The sequence below is a fragment of the Carassius carassius genome, chromosome 49 (assembly GCF_963082965.1).
Source record: "Carassius carassius chromosome 49, fCarCar2.1, whole genome shotgun sequence".
NCBI lineage: Eukaryota > Metazoa > Chordata > Actinopteri > Cypriniformes > Cyprinidae > Carassius > Carassius carassius.
Window position 1 is genome coordinate 10,941,701 of NC_081803.1, and position 19,904 is coordinate 10,961,604.

Genomic DNA, 19,904 nt, shown 5'->3' on the forward strand with positions numbered 1-19,904 from the left:
CAAAAGAAGGTCCATTTGATTCACTTCATCCTGAAAGTTAAATAAACTGCATCCCAGGTGAAATTTACTAATGGATTAACTATAATTTATGCATATGTATACAAAACCTTTTTAATTATTGTCAGAAAAATCAGCAGAAACAGTGTAACAGAGCTGCTGTTTTGTAAGAAACTATTTACATAGAGAAGAGACTGAGGTTTCACTGATTTCCTGAAAGGTCCAGGTTAGCCGAAAAAAGTATGGCCCTGTCTTTTATTTTTGTTTTTACAATAAATTAGCTAAGATGCTAACATTGTAGTTCAAAGGGGAAGGGAGAATACAACTTCAAAAGGCCTATAATACAACACTATGAAACATGGGAAGTTTCAACACTTTCAGGTTTTCTGTTTATAAATAATAAAATACAACAATCTTCCAATCATTCACATTACAAGTGTCACAAAATTTCACAACAGCACAGTATGGTGATCCTAGACACTATACAATGATAATACACTTATTATGGCTGGCATACATATACATACAAAGAATATCTCTAAAATGTAAGAACTTCATTCAAAGCAATAGCAAGTCCTTCATTAAAAAAAAAAACATGTAAATAGCACTGTAAAAAAAAAAGAAAGAAAGAAAAAAAGAAAAACATCTCCCAGTCATAAACATACATACAGTTTTCATTGCAGTCTACAAAGTATGACAATAGCAGCTATTTTGTATGGATTTAACAAAACACTGGAGTTTCAAAGCTGTTTGAGTCATCAGTATAAAAAGAAACAAACAAAAGGAGTAATCAACGTCTTGCCTCCCTGGCCAGCCAGTGAGACAAAACAAAGCAACACACAACTCATATCAACACTGCGGTGGCTCTGAAGAAGGGTAACGTTGCCGCACAATGTTTTTACCCTTTCAGTTACCAGACACCTGCGTCACTGTCATGGCTGAGCGACTGTCTTTCCAGGTATACAACATTGCTAGAGTGACTAATACTGTATGTCTTATCAAAAGACAAAATGTCCTCCACAAAATGGAGTACAATGTTGCTTTAAATCCTCATCTCAGCCTCATCACTGTGCTCCAGAGAGTGCTCTGTGGTGCTGATGATGGAGGCTGAGGGACCTTGAGTGACACCAAATGGAGAGACAGCTGGGGACCGTGCAGCAAGTGGGGACAGTGAAGGTGAGAAACTTGGAGACATGGCTGCAGAGGAGATGGAGCCCTCATGGCTTATAGGTGAACGCCTTAGGGATGTTAAGTGGTGGAACGTCCGTGCTATGGCAGGTTTAGGTGGAACAGATTTGGCTCCTGGATGAGCCACTGAGGTAATGAGGGGTGGAGGGTCAATTCTTGGCTTGGGATCTGTCTTAACTTTGTGTTGAAAGGGTCTGCGTGGATTATTGGGAGGCAAGCTCTCATCTTTTAGCCTGGCAATCTCTGTAAAGACACTGGCTAAGGGTTGGAACTGAGGGCACCAGTTGAGAAGGTAGTCCCAGTTGTAGCTGCCTCGCAGTTCCTCATCACTTGCAACTATGGCTGTGAGGGAGCCATCAACCGAGGGTTTACCATCCTCAGGGAAAGCGTAATCTTTCGGGTGGGAAATATTTAACCCACGACCTACTCCAAGGTAGCCCCCACCTTCATCTCTGTACACTGGGAGCTGACCAGAGAGTAGGGTACCACTGAGGCTCCCACTAATGCTCCCAAGTTTCTTAGTTTTAAACCACTGGCTTGCATCAAGTGGCCCTGGTTCACAAGAAATATCAGAGAGTTGGTCCGCATCCTGCTGAATACCCGAATCAGGGCCCCTGGCAGAGATGTGCTCTTGCATGGAGGAGGTGATACTTGCAACTCTTGGGTACTCATTGATCATACGGATTTCGTCATCCTCTGCTGCTTCGGCAGATCCCCGTCCACTGGAGTGAGAAGGATCTAGGGATCCTCCTCGAGTGTAGGGGCCTCCACCAGTTCCTACCTCATCACCTGCGTATCCAGGTAGCGCCTGATGATAGATCTTGTCGCCCCCTGTGGGTTTAGGCTCATCCAACTTCTGCAAAGCTGTGCCTGAAGACACGGTCCTATTCCCAGTGTCTTGTCCTTTCTTCTTGCGCTTTGATCTTACTAGATAAAGGACTACAGCAATTATGACTAACAAGACTATTACTCCAAGAGAGGCAGCAATTATGCTCACAAGAAGGATGTTAAGGTCTGTTGCAAGACCAAAGGAGGTGTTGGTTACGTCAATGGTGACCTGAGCGGAAGCTACTCTTGAGGTGTCAAGAGGGCTGTGGGCAGTAACATCTATAGTCATTAGGCGGGTTTCCCTCTTCGAGCGACTCCCTCCGCTTGAGCTGCCAGAGTTGTCCATCTTTAGGTAGATAACACCTGTGGTCTTATTCACATCAAAATAAGGAGAGGAATTGGGGAAGGAGTAGAGTACAATTCCATCCACCCCACCATCCTCATCATTGGCCTGTACTTGCCCAATGCTCTGACCTTTTTGGGCTCCCTCTGGTACCTCAAAGGACAAGTCTGAAGTGGTGAAAACTGGATCATACTCATCCTCTCCTGTTACATAGACCTGCACTGTGACAGTAGCCGAGTTGTTGCCTGCATCCACAGCTAAAGCAATGAAGTTAAATGACTTCACCTTCTCAAAATCAAATATTTGCCTGGTACGAACTTCTCCCGAGTTTGAATCCACCAAGAAGAGGTCTTTACCTAGGCCAGAGTGGTCCATCAAATAATACTTAAGCTGTCCATAAACTCCTGTATCATAATCGATTGCATGTAACACAGTCACAGCAGAGTTAGGCGGCTGGTTCTCACGGATACTGGCCGTTAATGTAGCAATGGGAAAGTAAGGTCTGTTGTCATTTATGTCCTTTACCTCTACACTAATAGGAGCCAAGGCAAAATGGCCATGGCCATCCGAGGCTTGTACTATAACGACATGAGAAGTCCGGCTCTCTCGGTCCAAAGGCCTTTGAAGCCTCAGTGCCCCAGTCCACTGATCCAAAGAGAAGAGTTTCATCTCATCTCCAGAGCTGATGCTGTACTGGACCTCTGCATAGGGAGCTGAATCAGGATCAGTTGCAGTCACACGTAAGATTTCTGTACCAGCAGCTGCCCCCTCACTCAAAGACACTATGTACTCAGGTCTGCCAAAGACAGGAGGGTTGTCATTCACATCAGTGACTGTGATGATGGCTGGTACACTGGAGCTACGTTGAGGAACACCACGATCCGAGACCGCGATGGTGAGGTTATAGCGTGACGATGCCTCAAAATCCAGTCGCTCCGCCAGGATCAGGGTTCCTACAGTTTGGAAGCCATGGCCCTCTATGAAACGAACGCTGCTCTCAATCTGAAAAGCATTTCCAACATTCCCACTGGCAATTGCAAAATCAAAACCACAGTTTTCCTGAGATAGGTCTCCGTCTACTGCCTCTAATGTCAGGATGGTGGCTCCAGGTAACTGGTCCTCAGACACTGTGGCTTTGTACTCCATCTGGTGGAATATGGGGGCATTATCATTGACGTCTATCAGCTGAACTTGGACTGTAGCAGAAGATGACAGAGGTGGAGACCCCCCATCACGAGCTTCAATGACTACACTCACAGAGGGCTGCTCCGGGTCAAATTCTGCTTTTTGTCTGATGAAAAGGGTACCTTTAAAGACATTGGAAGCGTTTTTACAACAATGTTAATGCTTTAAATATAAACTATATGCTAAAACTAGAGGCTGTGGCTATTTAAACTAAGTGCAACTGACCTTGTTGGTAGAGGCAGTTTTCATTAACTCCACACACCACTTTATGCAAATAGCATCTACTACTAATTGCACTTATTGTATACAAGATGCTTGTTGCTACTTATAATTATTGCATATTTATCTACCACTATTCACACTTTATATAAAAAACATACAGTATCCATTCTTTCAATTGTGTAAATAGCCACTGCCAAAACGATCAACACGCTTAGTATCAACACTGAGCTTATACCATTTTTAGGATCAATGTTAAACCCATCCCTCGTTGAAGACACGACTCGATAGGTGACCTTTCCATTTTCTCCTGAATCTCGATCTGTTGCTGTTACTGTGATAACAGGACTGCCTGATGGAGAATGTTCTGGAAGTGTTACCTGGAAACCAAAGTCAACAAAGCAGCTGTTACTTGGCATGCTTTTTCCTGTATTCACAGTGATGTCATTTTGAATAAAATCATCTGCTAAATGCATAATGACAACAGCACACTTTATTCTGGTGTATATTTATTCTTTAATAAATGTCCTAATCCTAATACATTAACTTTTTACAATAATATGATAGAGAACAATGTAGCCAATAAACCTTCATTTATCCCAGAGATAGGCATTGTTTTAAAATACTTTAAATTGTAGAAAGAAAGAAAAATCACCTGATATAGATCTTGTGTAAAAGTAGGTGCATTATCATTTATGTCCTCCACCAAGACAGTTAAATTGGCTTCACTTTGGTGCTTTGAATCTGAAGCTCGAATAGTCAACGTGTACCATGTCCTCTCCTCAAAGTCCAGTGGTGCTGTCAGAGACACACGGCCATTGTAACGATGGATATCAAATTTTCCCTGTGATGAAGCGTCTAGCTGCAAAGAGTAAGACAGCACTGGGCCAGAATCCACATCATTTCCTGTAACCAGGGTGATCTCAGTACCGATAAGAGAGTCTGTAAGTGGGACACAAGGACATAAACATTCAGATACAAGTACAATAATCAAAGTGCTTGATATCATGTCTTTCAAGGTTAAAAGGTAAAAGGTCATCAGTAAGTTCACTTACTTTCTGGCACTCTAATTTCTCGTGGCACTGGGATGGTGGGACTGTTGTCATTGAGGTCAACAATAATCACTGTAATGGTGGCAGTGCCTACTAGTTTAGGGCTGCCACGATCAGTGGCTTTTATCACCAGCCTGATTCAAATGAGATAAAATAAAGGATTAGATGAATTTTTCCTAACATACATCATGTGCTAGATGTGTCTGTTCAGTTTCTTTTGGGGATCAAGAGAGAGAGAACAAACAATGTCTTCTGTTTTCAGAAAAAACATTCGTACAACAATCCAAAAGCACTAACAGACCAAAAATGTAGTAAATTAAAAGCACACAGCTTTATAGGAGTCGGGGAACATTTTAGAAACAAAAAACATAAGGTAAAAAAAAACTACGAGGGCTTGAACACATTACACACACAAAGTAAATAACTCTGGAAGGACAGTTACATTCCATGAAACAGAAGGAAATTAAAGACCGGCCCAGCACTGATTCACTGGCTGAGCAAACATGATATACACTCACTGTGCCTGTGTCCAGATTTCTCTGTCCATAATGGCCGTGGTTGTGAGGCTGCCGGTCAGAGGGTCAATCTTGAAAAGGCCACTTTGACTCGAAGACTCAATGGAGTAAGTCACCTGACCATTCTGACCCTGGTCAACATCCTCTGCCACAACCTAATGTATTCGAAAACATTAAACATTTTTGGTAACTTTATAAGGAACTCCAACATAATGGTTTAAATCTCACACTTACGGACATTATGTCAGAAACAGGTGCCGAAAAAACAGGTAAGTAATTTAATGGTTTGTATGGCTAACAAAAATAATATCATTTTCAAGGGTACATTTTCTTAACTCTCCTGTAATTGGCTAGTGTGGGAAAATTTACTATGAAAAATAAATTTATCTGTAGAACTTTTTTTCTTAATACTTTCCCCAGTATGTTTTTAATTTCCTTAGACTTCTTAGAAATACCAGAAAATAAGAAACCACTTACCTGAATGATGGGAAAGTCATAGCCCTGTGCTTCATGCATATAAGCCACATAGTTCTGCAGCTGGAATCGGGGTAGATTGTCATTGACATCCTGAAGAATCAGGTTGACAGCCATGAAGGAGCTTGAGGATGTAGTTTCAGCCTTCACCACTAGACGGAGTCTTGGAGTGTCCTCAAAATCCAGGCCATTTGAGCTCTGTACCCAGATTTCACCTATGAAAGCACCAATAATCCAGTGAAGTAGGTCAGCTCGCTGGCATTGTATATAATCAATATTATTTTTCAACTTTCTGAGTTCATGCATGCATTTTGTTCAAAACTATGCTGTTTTCATATTTCACAGGTTTCCCATCTGACCTGTACTGGAGCTGATGCTGAAGGAATGGTATCTGTTTCCACTGAAGATGCTGTAAGAGATGCCGTCACGGGTGCCGTCAGGGTGCTGAGCCTGAGCCTGGGCGACTGCAGTGCCTGTGCGTAAAAAAACACAAAAAACTCAATACTCTTCTGCTACATTCACTTAAACTGATGGATTGGCTTTCAGTGCCTAACAACAGTGACTGTGCCAGTGAGTGCTGAAATACAATGCTACAGTTTCATCATGCAGTTCATTGCAAAAGTTTTCAACTGCCTCATGCCAGTGCTTTGTAATGAAGAAACCACAAAGAATAGCTTTTAGTTTAGGATTTATTATAATAATTAAAATGGTCTGTATATTTTTGCAATGGACTGTGAGAAGATGGGTTTTATACATGTAACTTAATGAAAGTTGATAACTGTTTGTATAAAGAATCAACATGAAGTGGATTTTTCAACCCATTTTGCTTATATAGACTTGTAATGTGTTTTTCTGAAACAGGATATCAATAAATAAAATAAATAAAAAAGTAGGGTGGGGCCTACAGTAATATTATCCAACTGGAATTGATTGGATCATGAAAAAATAGCATCTTGTGTCCCAGTGGAATTCTTTTTTTTTTGATCCGTCATTTGCTATTACTGTCATAATCTGTATCACATTAATAGGTATTAAATTATATTATCATAAAATTATTATTATAAAAAAAGTGCATTCATCTATTTTCAGTAATTTTTATAAGTGGTATTTATGATAATTATTGTAATTTTATAAACACACAAATATATATATATATATATATATATATATATATATATATATATATATATATATATATATATATATATATATATATTTTTTTTTTTTTTTTTTTTTTTTTTTACAAATGTAATAATCTAAAATAGGTTAATTAACATAATCTTTCCCTGTCATAATGGTGCTTGGCTGTGATGATGTCAGCTAAAACAACAGTCAAATTTATTTTATTTTAATTAATGACTTTTTCTATTTTGGAATAACAATATGATCAGATACATTTATTAAGAAAGTAAAATAATGCTGATGTTGACTTTAATCATCTTCATTATTTATTTGTTATATTGTAATTTATTTTATAAAATGATAATATTATTAATCTTTTTTCCATGAAATGGACTGCAAGGAAAAAAAAATAGCTTTTTATAACAATACAAATCTACTAAGCTAATAGCACGCTTATTTTTTAAAGAATTTTTACTGTAAATTCTCTGCTTACCTTTAGCTGCATTCTCCTGTATGCTAACATCTCTGGTGGTGCGAGAGAATCGAATGCCCTTGTAATCTTGCTCCTTCACATAGACGATCACCACCCCTAGAGAAGACTGGGGAGGACTGCCCTGGTCCATGGCCTCCACTATGAGGGTGTGCTGGGTTTGCGTCAGGGTCTGGAGCTTCTCGGTGGTCTGGATCTCCCCTGTTAGTGAGTTAATAGCAAATCCTCTGACTGGCATTGCAAACCGGTAGAACACTGACCCGTTGGCTCCGAAGTCCTTATCTTCTCCTCTCATGGTGGCCACCACCTGATGCATGGACACACTTCCACTGGACACGTTGATAATCAGCGGGTCCTGGATGAAGAATGGTGCATTGTCGTTGACATCCAGGATGGTAACGGTTACCTGGGCTGTGGTGTTGCGGGGTTCGGCGGGTGACAGGTCAACCGCATACACTTGGAAGGTGTAAGAAGCTCTTTTCTCTCGGTCCAGAGGTGCTGCGGTAGTCATCCGCCCCGTGTATGGATGTACTGTGAATGAACCTTTGGCTTCCTGACTAAGGAAGTATAAGATTTGGCCATTTTCTCCCTCATCCATATCTGTGGCTGTCGCATCCAGCACCAACGAACCTACAGCAGCATCTTCTGAGACATCGACGGTGTAGCTACTGCTTCCAAACTTAGGGCTGTTGTCGTTTACATCAAGGACTGAGATGTCCAGAGTGGCTGTGCTCCTCAGAGAGGGGCTCCCGTGATCTTGAACCACCACTTTCAAAGAATAACTGTTCTTCCGCTCTCTGTCCAGAGGTCTTGAGGTAGACAGAGCTCCAGAAAAACCATCAAGTCTGAAGTCACCATCTGGGTCCCCAGCTAGAATTGCAACACACAGACATGGCATTTGTTAACAATCAAGCAGACTGGATTTTTTTTTTATAAGAAACAAGTCTGAACTGTGAACAAAAATAGTAACATGCCTTGACCACATGTAATTCAAAATGCAGTGTGTTTTAACTTAAAGACTAAATCTGGTTTGTAATACACTGTAGATGCTCGTCTACATGTACCTCTATACATACATTATCTAAATATCCAAAATGTTTTACCAGTGATCTTATATTCCAGTCGTCCACTCTCTCCGGTGTCCAAGTCTGTGGCTTTGAGGGTGAACAGCTCCACAGGCTCTTGGTTCTCAGGCACTTCCAGACTGTAATGCTGCTGCCCGAAAGCAGGAGCATTATCATTCTCATCCAGAACTGTGATGTGCACTTTAGCCTTGGCAAAGTTAGGGGGTATGCCTCCATCTTTTGCATAAACTATTTCATACACAAGATATAAGGAGGATTGTTAAGTTTAATAATATTAGAAATTATAATTAGAGAAAATTATATTTTAATAATATTATAACCATTTTCAGATAAGTGTTGTTATTAACTAAAATGAATCGCTTTCGGTAATTTAAATAAAGCTAAAATAAAATAAATATTAGATGAAAAACGTAAATAATAAATAATAAACCAAAAATGTGGAAAGAAAACATTTATTTCTAAATTTCTAATTTTTATTTAAGCTGAATCACAAAAATTTTATTTAAAACTAAATAAAAAAATAAAAGCATATAAAACTAAAATATTAACTAAAATGAAAATACATATCATAAAATAAAATAACTGAAAAAGTTAATTCAATATTAATAAATACTATAACAGATAATCCTAAAATAACACTGTTTCAGCCATATTATTTGCAGATCCTGTGTTTATGTACCTGTTACAGTGTAGTGGTCCTGAAGCTCCCTGTCTAGAACCTGAGTGACAGATATCACACCCGTCTCTGGATTAATTGTGAATCCATCCTCAGTCACACCACCGTAAATTACCAAGCCATTAGTGCCTGCAACAAAAATAGAAATATATAATCAATAATGATCAGAATCAAATACTAGCAAACTGGCTTCTGAATACTGCACAGTAAACACTGCACATTACCAACTATTTTTTTAGATGAAAGGGAAACCTTTCAAACAGTTCTATACTACATTGTCCTTTATATTTGAATTATTTTAATAGTAATAATGTACCTAAATATATTATTGAACTTTTATTTAAATATTTTCAGGATTTTTTTTATGTCTTTTGACAGTCAGATCAAATTACAAGTCAAAAGAGAGATGGTAAAAATCATGGTAGATCAAATCAGGTGCATTGCATTGTGGGACACAGTATTCGGTCAAGTGGCAAATGTAGTAGGTAATACTGAAAATTAGGACAAAGTGCACAGTATTTATACTGTATTATACTGTACAAAAGTAGTATGAGTAGTCTTCCCTTCCTTTCTGAGTTAGAATGTGTACAGGAAGTAAACAACCTGATGTGAATTGAAACAGAAGTAACATGTCATACTGTATAATATCCAGGTTCAAACCTTTTCATCTTGGATTTAATACTGGTTTCATTAGTAGTTAATTTTGCTGATTCAGCCCCCGAGTTGTGGTCCACACAAGTGTTAAGTGTGGACCAAAGACATACGGGTGCCAGATTGCGTGCAAAGTCAGCGAGCTTTGGCACGAGCACCTGCTTACTCAATTAAAGCTTCCTGAAGAATGTCTTTACAATTCTCTCCTTCTCTCCTTCACTCTCTCACTGAGCCCAGGGGGCTGAGAATGAGTCCCTCATACCCGCCACAGGAAGCGTAAAAAAAAACACTGCCCTCACCGCAGCACAACACAACTGCTTTTACCAGATGGTGAAGATTTCAGACACAGATCATGAATTTACAAAAGGTTGGAATAGCCCAAAATGTAGGTGATTCTTTTTAGAAGTAAAGGCTCATTTAACACATGGATTATTGCAGGAATTAATCAACTATTCCTCACCGTCATCCCGGTCTGAGGCGGAGACCTTCAGAATGCTCGTTCCTGCTGGCTTGTTCTCTTTGATTTGGGCTTCAAATTCACTGCGTTCAAACCATGGTGCTTCATCATTCACGTCAATCACCTGGATGGACAGCACCTGAGTGGTGGAATGCTGAGGCATCCCATGATCCTCAGCGACTATGGTAAGGTTGTAGCTCTCCTGTTCCTCACGATCCAGAGGTTTGAGGATGGAGAGAGAGCCTGAAGAAGAGAAAAACATCTGTAAATCTGCTGCAGATGGCCTTGTGAACGTTCGCCCTGTGGCTGGAGACGTATGACCGAGGTCAGGGAGCTGCTCTGTTTTATAATTATACTATGCATAATTGTAATATTTCATTATATCTTAAAGCTCTATTTGAATATGGTTGGGCAAATCAGTTGCTCTGCTGAGGTTAGAAGTTCATTTGTGACTAAAATAGCCCACCAAAACAAATACTGGTGACAATCCCGTTAGAAAAAAGATTTACTTTTTTTTATTTAGCTGTAATTTATTTTCATTTGATTTTTAGTAAATGTAATAGTTCAGCTTCGACATTTATTATTTATACAGATTGTTTATAATTTTTTATATAATATAATAATACATGTGCCAGCTGAGAAAAAACCCACTGAGAAGAAAGGGGATGCTATGAAGTTTTTAGTTTTCCTTATCTGTATATTCATTCATTGCTTCAGGGGCTAATTCTTCTTTACTATGTGAACATAAAAACTGCTCATACAATATAGAAGTCAAACACAATATCCATAACTACAGTCTAACATTCATTTTAGCTTTATTCATCCTCTGTTTTTCTCCTCAGTTTAGCTACTCCACTCTCTACAAGGAATTTGAAAATGAAGCTTTTTGCTGACTTTCTGGTATGAAGACCAATGAAGAAAGCTGTTGATGAGTCCATTCTGAACCTTTCCATCTATACCTCTCTGCAATGTTGTCACCAACAAGACCCCAGGCGAGGGTCACTCAGGATAAACACACCCCTGTGGTCGATATGGCAACTTGACTGCTTGCTGACTGCGAAATATTTTTGTGTGTTTGCGAGAAGTCTGTGTGTGGCCCCCTTTTTTTATTTATAGTCCAACAAACAATAGTTTTAAACACATCATTGAGATGTTTGAGCTGGCTTCTGCTTCTGAATACGGTAGCTCTGGTTTTGTGCTTAACTTCAAACTTTAGACCTACTTAAAGTGTCCAAAGAGTTTGAAGACTTTCTCCTCAGTGTCTGGCTAATATCAGCTGACTTTATTGTGTGCTTCAACCCAACTTTTATATACATAGTATATAGTATACGCCTTATTTAGAACAGAAATGAAACCCTAACCTACATCATAAACCATCTGACAATAATGGAAGAATAATTGACTACAGCTGTTCAGTCGATTAGGTTACTTTGTCTATTTAATCTAATTTTGCGTGAGCTGTAAATGGTTGTATTCTTGGAGAACGAGAGGAATTTCAAACTAAAACATGCATATTTCCATCGCCAAAGAGGTGTGGTTGACGGGCCAAAATCAAAGTGCACTCCCATGAATAACTGTTCAAGTAAAGTATCTGTTCTGCTAAATTACTTCTGGATTTGAGCAAATGGCCCATAAGCAGCTTGGTGTGAAAAAAAACAATGTTTTTCAAATAGAATGAAATAATGATTCTTACCACTGTTCAGGTTGAGGCCGAACCGCCCTGCTGTGTTTCCTGACATGATCCTGTAGGACACTCGGCCGTTTTCACCCTGGTCTGCATCCCGGGCGATGACGTAAAGCAGGACGAACCCCACAGGCTGGTCCTCCATCACACTAACAGCAGTCGGGGAGCTGAAGATCGGAGCATTGTCATTCTCATCGGTGACGAACACTCGTGCCGTCACCGATCCCCAGAGTCTCTCATTGGGGTCCAAGGTTGAATCCGTTGCATGGACCACCAGGAACAGGCTGGAGGTCTCCTCATGGTCCAGCTCTCGGCCCAGTTTTAAGACTCCTGTGACAGGATCAAAACTAAAGAGATCTGGGATGTCAGGCCACTGATGTTGGATAGAATAACGTATCTCGCTGTTGGGTCCACTGCCATCTTTATCAGCCGCCTGGAAGGTGTAAATGGAGGAGCCAGCTTGTATGTTCTCATGAATAACAATAGTTACTGGATCTTCTGGAAACTCTGGTGCGTGGTCATTAATATCCTGCACGTTGATTTCCAGCTGTACCATGTGAGAGGTTGGATATGCCTTGGAGAAATCGTCCACTTCGATCTGTAGAGTATACCATGACCCTTTTTCATAATCCAGCTCTCTAGCCAAGTAAACATCTCCTGTGAGACGGTCAACCATAAAGGTTCCTTCGTGATCTGTGCCTCCCACTACAAGGTAGGTCACCTGACCGTTTAAGGTCATTTCACGCTGGTCATGTGCTCTAACTGAGCCAATAACAGAGCCTGGCTTGGCTCCCTCTACTGAGTTGAGAGTCATGGATAAGGTGTTGGGATTTGGAGGAGTCCTTGTAGAGCCAATGACCTACAGATTGGAAACCAAAGATTTCAGAAGAAACGTTAGTTGCTTTTTAAGCTCAACTAGTATATTTTACAATACACCTCCTTGAACTATGAAACTTTCCAAATAATTGACAACAAGTGACAGTCAAGACATTTATAATTTTAGAGAAGATTTCTGTTTTTTAAATAAATGCTGAACTTTCCATTCAAAGAATTTGTTTTCGACATTGATAATAATAAGAAATGTTTCTTGAGACAAAATCAGTATCTTAGAATGACTTCTGAAGGATCATGTGACACAGAAGACTCATCTTTGCATTACAGGAATAACACTGTAAAAAAACAACAACAACAAAAAAACTGTTCTTTATGAATTATAACAACATTTCACAATGTTACTATTTTTACTGTATTTTTATAAATGCAGCCTTGGTTACCATTAAAGACTTCTTTCAATACTGAGAGAATAAAATGGAGTGAACATGCCACATTAAAGGCCCGTGATATTATTTCCCAAGACCTTGAAGTACAGTAAATGCTGGAAAATGGTTGACAGGTGAAGCCTTTCATACTATTATCCCAATGTAAAAACAAAACACTACACACACCCCGGATCACAAGAAGGAAAGCAACATAAGGATTGACACTGATCAATCTCTGGGCTCTTTTTTAGGTGCAAAGTACACTGGACTTTCAAAATGAAGCTGGCATTACAGATGGCATGTAAAATATTATCTTGAGATTGCTACAGTGCGGGCATATCGGCTTTAGCGCTACCAAGGTTTGCAGCTTTCTGTTTGATCATGGGGAACCACAGCTGGGCCTCATCAGAGCCATCTGGGAACACTTGATTCAAAGGTGCATTCTCCCTCTGTCTCCCTCTCACTCTCATCTTCCCCATACACACAGAAAGAACAGAAATCACATGCAGCCGCACACTCTACAATTAGCCTCCAACTCATTTTTTGAAATCACATCTGTAAAAGCACTAAAGATGTTTAGCTAAAAAAAACTGGCAAGAATCATTCTGCAGAGAACAAACTCTTTAGAATACGGATTCTTTTACGTTGGAATGAAAAACCATTGAAATTATTCTATTGTCAAAGATATAGTTTGACATTTCTGATTCATGCAGTTCCATGCTGAGTGTTGGGATTAATACAGGGTTTTGTGTTACAGTCCGTTCCTCTGGAACAGGAAATAATCCTGGGAGTTTTGAGGTGTTTGTGTTTGCATAGGCAGGAGCTGGCCTCTGGGTCACAGCTCATTTCCCTGCTTGAATAATGATGCCACAGCTCAGGGGACTGTTAAGTATGATGATAGTTTGGCACAGTGAAAGATGACTTGTCCATATTGGTGCTCATGCAGCAAGATTTTAAGATTTTGGCAGATTAACTAAAAAATAATTAATTAAGGGCAGTCTTATGACTTGAAGCTACCCGCCAAAATCTGCTAAAAACACTACAGGCACCTTGGCAACCACACACAACACCTATCGGAAAGTTTTGCACGGGCAGAAAAGATAAAATAAAATAAAAATGACAAAAGCACATATTAAACTAAAAATACATGAAATTACTATATATATATATATATATATATATATATATATATATATATTAAAATAAAAGATAATTCTAAAATATTTATAAATAAGACTTTAATAGTATATATACTTAATAGTACTGTATATAAAACTATAATATATAATAACATTATTAATTTTTGAAGACTTCAGTTACACTCAGTTTCTGGTCAAATGTTGGAGTATAAACTAAACTAAACTAAACTAAACTAATGGCTACTTGATGCTACACAAATATAGTTAAATGTGAGCTACTGGCTTCGCTTTAACTTTTTTCCATTTTAGTTTTTAACTATAGAAACTCCAAAAAGGAGAAATTATGAAGGAGAGGGAGTTAGTGGCATGACGTAAGCCAGATTTAAATCTGCATCTCCTGCATGAGCACCAAAGTCCAACATCTACCCTCACCACTAGATCAGGGGTCTTACATGCTTACCTTGATTCCAACATTGAGAGTGATGATTTAAAAAGTGCCTGGATATTCTCACCTGTATAAGTAAGACAGCTGAAGAGCTCTGAGATGGAGCGCCACGGTCCGTGGCAGTGACGGTGAAGCTGTACTCTGCATTTTCAGCTCGCCTCAGGGAGGAAGAGGAGCGCAGCTCTCCGGTGTTTGGGTTGAAGGAGAAACGTTCCACTCTAGAGCCTTAAAAAGCAAGGGCAAATGGAAGCATAAATATAGACAAATATGGTAGTATAATTATCTGTACAATACATCACATTGGGCACAGAGACAACTGTAAGGACATGTTAAGTTTTACAGGTTTACCATTTTGCAATAACATCCTCAGGCAATAAGAAGACCCAAAACTTATAATAATAATATTCTAGCTTTTTACTTACCTGATAATGAGTAGAAAATAGTGCCATTCTCTCCCTCATCTGGGTCTTTGGCGTGTAGAGTTCCTAATAAAGAACCGGCAGGAAGACCCTCCTGAACCTGGAAAACATCAAGCAAGTTTTAAACAACACAGTCTGGCTGCTTATACTTGATACAAACAACTTCAAGAGCGGGAACAAATCCAAGGTCGCATAAACAATTTTTGCAAGATATTATGTACAGATGTAATGATGTTTTTATGATGTGTGAACTGTGCTTTAATAAACACAAGCACCTATGTTATGACACACTGATTTAAAGCTTTAAATATAGTCTGTGCCAGTCTGTTTCTTGCCTGAATGAGAATCTCCCTGTCGGGCTGTGTGTGGCTGAATGCTGGTGCGTTGTCGTTCTCATCCAGCACTGTGATATGGGCTGTTCCGGTGGCACTACGTGGAGGGGTACCACCGTCCTGAACCACCACAATGAGCTGATAACTGGACTGTTGCTCGCGGTCTAGAGCTGCTCTGGTACTGATTTCACCTACACGTGAAATGTTTGAGTTAGTCAGAATACTCAGTCTAGAATGCTTGCAAATGATTTTCAGTGAGGTTACTGTCAACTTAAACTATTTTTAAAAAATTTTCATTAATTGAAATAAAGCTGAAATAAATTACAAATAAATATTAGATAAAAAAATCTGAAATTTGGCCTTGGACAAATAAAGTTTAAGTACTATAATTATGAAACCCGCAATAAAAATAAATGAAATCTAAATAGAAATACAAAAGTTAAAAAATTAAAAGATAATAATAAAAATAAAATACTGAAAATATAAAAATAAAATCTAATTAAAAATATTCATAAATACTTATAAAAGTATACAGTATATAAATAATTTTAAAATAACAGTTAATGAAGAGTCTAGAGAGGGATTTTCAACCATGCCCAGAATGAAAACAAAACAAAACAAAACAAAACAAAAAACTGCTTTCCAAACCTGGAATATTTTGTTTTGGAGATTATAATCAATTATTTTAGTTTATTGATAGGCAAAGTTTTGTTTTTCTTCAGAGGGAATACATTTAACAGTACTTTAACGGTGAGTAGAAAAAAATATATAAAGTTTCCACAATTTTACCTATTTTTCACACTAATGGGTCTTTATACATAAAATATATAGCTGCCGAACCATATTATTTGTCAAAAAGCTTGAAAATCCCTCATCTAGAAAATGTTCTAAATGTATAAATAAATGTTTTTGCAGGTTTGTGTTCCAGCTCACCAGTCTGGGAATTGATTTGGAAGAAGCGGTCCGTGTGGAGCAATCTGTATGCAAGGCGGCTGTTGAGACCAGCGTCGCGGTCGGTAGCAGACACCCTCCCGAAACCAGTTCCCGCAGGCAAGTTCTCTCTCACTGCCAAGAACACTCTCTCCTGAGAGAAACGAGGAGAATTATCATTTTCATCTGTGACAGAAACTCTCACTGTCGCGCTGCCGGTCTTCCCCATCTGGCCGCTTCCAGAGGTGGCGACCACAGTTAATAGGTAAATATCCTTGGCCTCACGGTCTAAAGCACTCTTAACAAACAGCCATCCACTGTCTGGGGCAATCCCAAAACCCGCTGCGTCCCCATCAGGCCGGAGCCGGTATGCCAGTGTGGAAGATGGTGTGGAACCTTTGGACGACCCTTCATTTCCATTGGGATCTCTATTGAGCGCCCGGACCTGTAAGAAGTTTGTGTTAAGTGGCGTGTTCTCCTTCAGTTCCACACGGTAGGTCATTGTGTCAAATATAGGACCCTGGCTGTTCTCCGCCTGGATGTGAACCACCAGGCTAAACGTAGCGCTGAGCTGAGGTGCACCACTGTCTTTTGCGATCACTTGGAGGTCATAGCGAGGTACGCTGTCATACGACAGACTCCCAATTAGCCGGATTTCCCCACTGCTTCGCTCCACACCAAACGTGCGCTGCACTCCGGCCGACATCAGGTCAAAGCTCAGCTGTCCATTAGGGCCGGAGTCGAGGTCCTCCGCCTGTACGCGGTACACCACAGTACCCATTTTTGTGGCTTCCGGTAGGAGCAGAGACTCAGACGATGACGGGAAAAATATGGGGGCGTTATCATTCACATCTGCAATGGTGACTCGAACACGAGTCTCTCCAAAAGATGGAGGGGAACCGCTGCGAGCTTGAATTTCCAAGTTGTAAAAGGGTCGTGACTCATGGTCCAGAGGAAGGCTTGTTCTGAGCGCTCCAGTTTCTGGATCAACCATGAAATAACCATCTGGATCCCCAGCAGAGATAGTGTAGGTGACATCCTTAAAGACTCCTGGAGCAAGAAAGAGATGGGATAAGATATATAAGCAGTTATTTAGCAGATGATTTAATCTAAAGAGGCTTTCTAAATTTATTACAAGGACAGTTTTCTTAGAGAAATTTAAGGAAACAATGGTGGTGATTCATGGATCATCCTTTGAGTGATTTAAACATCCAACTTTTTGATTAAAAAGTTAGTTTTTAATTATGCTCATCAAGGCAGCATTTATGTTATCAAACATCTTGTGAAATGTTATAACTTAAAATAACTGCTTTCTTAATATATTTTAAAATGTAATTAATTCTTGTGTTGCATTTTTAGCATCATTACTCCAGTCTTTAGTGTCATGTGATTCTTCAGAAATCATTCTAATATGCTGATTTGAAACATTTCTTATTATTATAAAAGTAGAAAACAGTTGTTCTGCTTAGTATTTTTGAGAAAACTGCTAAACATTTTTCAAGGTTCCTTGATTAGATTAGTTAAAAAAAAAACTTGCACTTATTTGAAATAGAAACTTTTTGTAACAATGGATTGTAAAACTCTTTAATGCATCCTTGCAGAATCAAATAGTATTCATTTCTTTAAAAAAATATTGGATAAATACAATACTTAATACTTCAAGGGGTCATATGATGTGATTTAATTTTTTTCTTTCTCTTAGAATTGTTACAAGCTTTTGGTGCATGGAGAAGATCTGTAAAGTTGCAAAGACTAAAGTCTCAAATCTAAAGAGATATTCTTTATCAAAGTAAAGACTCTGCCATGCCCCCTAAAACAGCTCATTCAAACGCCCCACATGTCTACGTCACTATGTACAAATATTTGCGTAATGCCGCTCAAATGTTCACACAAAGAAAGAAGGCGTAGTAACGCAGTGTCAGGAGATGATGTGTTTATTCTGTTCTGTTACACCAAATACACAAAATAATGATCTTTAAAAAAGCATCATATAACCCCTTTAATTGTACATGCGTATTTCTACTACTTTCACATTTCCCCAATTATTTCTTACTTGTTCCCCAAATATAAGTTAAGTTAAAAATACTTTAATAACACCATTAAATTTAATCTTTTTCAAATCTCAAAATGAATATACATCTTTCATACTGTACATTATAATGGCGTGAGGCCTAAATTCACATTAAAATTCACATTTAAAATGACTTTTCGTTTTTAGTGTTTTATTTAAAATGTATTTAGATAAAATACTATCAAATTTAAATACAGGTAATTTATCAGTTATCAGCCATACATGAATTATGCTTCACATTATCAGCTTATCACTATCAGCCAGAATTGTAGTATCAGTGCATCCCTAGTACAGACAGGTACATCCTATAGAATTCCCCATCATTTTTCATTAAACATCCCAACATATGCCTGTGCTATCAGAAAATATACATCAACAAATAATAATTTCCAGCAACATGAGAAATATGTGGAATATGTGATGGATGTGACTGTTTAATGAGGTTCACGCTGCAGCTGCTGCTCTATTTGCACAACTGGCTCAGCGAGAGTGAAAATATTCCCCATCAGGCTTTTCAGCACCCCTGACTGTCCCACAGACACCAATTCATGCTTCAGAGAGCCAAAGCAGTGAGGTTAGCAGAGCTATGTCAAAGTATGCAGCTGCACATGGCTACTTCTTTTAGATTATTTTTACACAATATAATTTTAATTCCAAGAAGATGTAAAATGGAAATAGCTGAAACTAACCATTCCTGCCGCTGGCCCTCACTACCCCAACCTCGGTACCCCGGAGTACATCCTCAGAGACGGTGAAGAAGTACTGCGCCTGTTCGAACACTGGAGGTGCCACTGATCCAGCCACAACGCTGATGTTCACTCTGGCATTGACAGGTGCCGTGAGACCGCCTCTGTCCCGTGCTGTGATCACCATGGTGATGACAGCATTTGCCTTTCCATGCAGTGAGCGTGACAGCGAGATCACACCTTAAAGGGGAAAAATGCAGTGGGAATGGAATTAAATTAGATATACACAGCCTGAAGACAGTGAGAATTACACATGAGGATACGGATGAGCAAATTTGCTCAGCCTTTTTTCAAGCTGACAACCGTTTATTGGAATTTGAGAAAATAAATATTTATTGTTCCTTGAAGAAAGTCATAAGGCCATTTCAAAGTCACACAAAAAATTACGTTTTTGGGTGAATTATTACCTAAATGTAAAATGTATATGGATGGATGGATGGATGGATGGATGGATGGATGGATGGATGGATGGATGGATAGATAGATAGATAGATAGATAATATATTAAATATAAAATTATGCTTAAAATAAACTGTAAACTATATAAACATAAAACAAAAAAATGAACTTTTTCAGCGAGATGACAAGTCAGCATTT

At 39.0% G+C, this 19,904-nt stretch overlaps 1 protein-coding gene across 1 annotated transcript in view; it reads right to left on the minus strand.

The window, feature by feature from the left end:
- Positions 1-665: 665 nt before the first annotated feature.
- The window catches only part of LOC132132129 (protocadherin-16-like), a 109,757-nt gene continuing 90,518 nt past the window's right edge, over positions 666-19,904 (minus strand). The window contains exons 5-21 of the mRNA XM_059544414.1: positions 19,251-19,487; positions 16,494-17,540; positions 15,564-15,751; positions 15,232-15,328; positions 14,877-15,034; positions 11,976-12,825; positions 10,286-10,525; positions 9,178-9,303; positions 8,517-8,726; positions 7,417-8,283; positions 6,161-6,274; positions 5,805-6,016; positions 5,331-5,482; positions 4,816-4,946; positions 4,416-4,702; positions 3,999-4,140; positions 666-3,663 (exon numbers count right to left, since the gene is read on the minus strand). Coding sequence (XP_059400397.1) covers positions 1,040-3,663; positions 3,999-4,140; positions 4,416-4,702; positions 4,816-4,946; positions 5,331-5,482; positions 5,805-6,016; positions 6,161-6,274; positions 7,417-8,283; positions 8,517-8,726; positions 9,178-9,303; positions 10,286-10,525; positions 11,976-12,825; positions 14,877-15,034; positions 15,232-15,328; positions 15,564-15,751; positions 16,494-17,540; positions 19,251-19,487 — 7,682 coding nt within the window. The 3' untranslated portion in view covers positions 666-1,039. The remainder of the gene's footprint in view (positions 3,664-3,998; positions 4,141-4,415; positions 4,703-4,815; positions 4,947-5,330; positions 5,483-5,804; positions 6,017-6,160; positions 6,275-7,416; positions 8,284-8,516; positions 8,727-9,177; positions 9,304-10,285; positions 10,526-11,975; positions 12,826-14,876; positions 15,035-15,231; positions 15,329-15,563; positions 15,752-16,493; positions 17,541-19,250; positions 19,488-19,904) is intronic.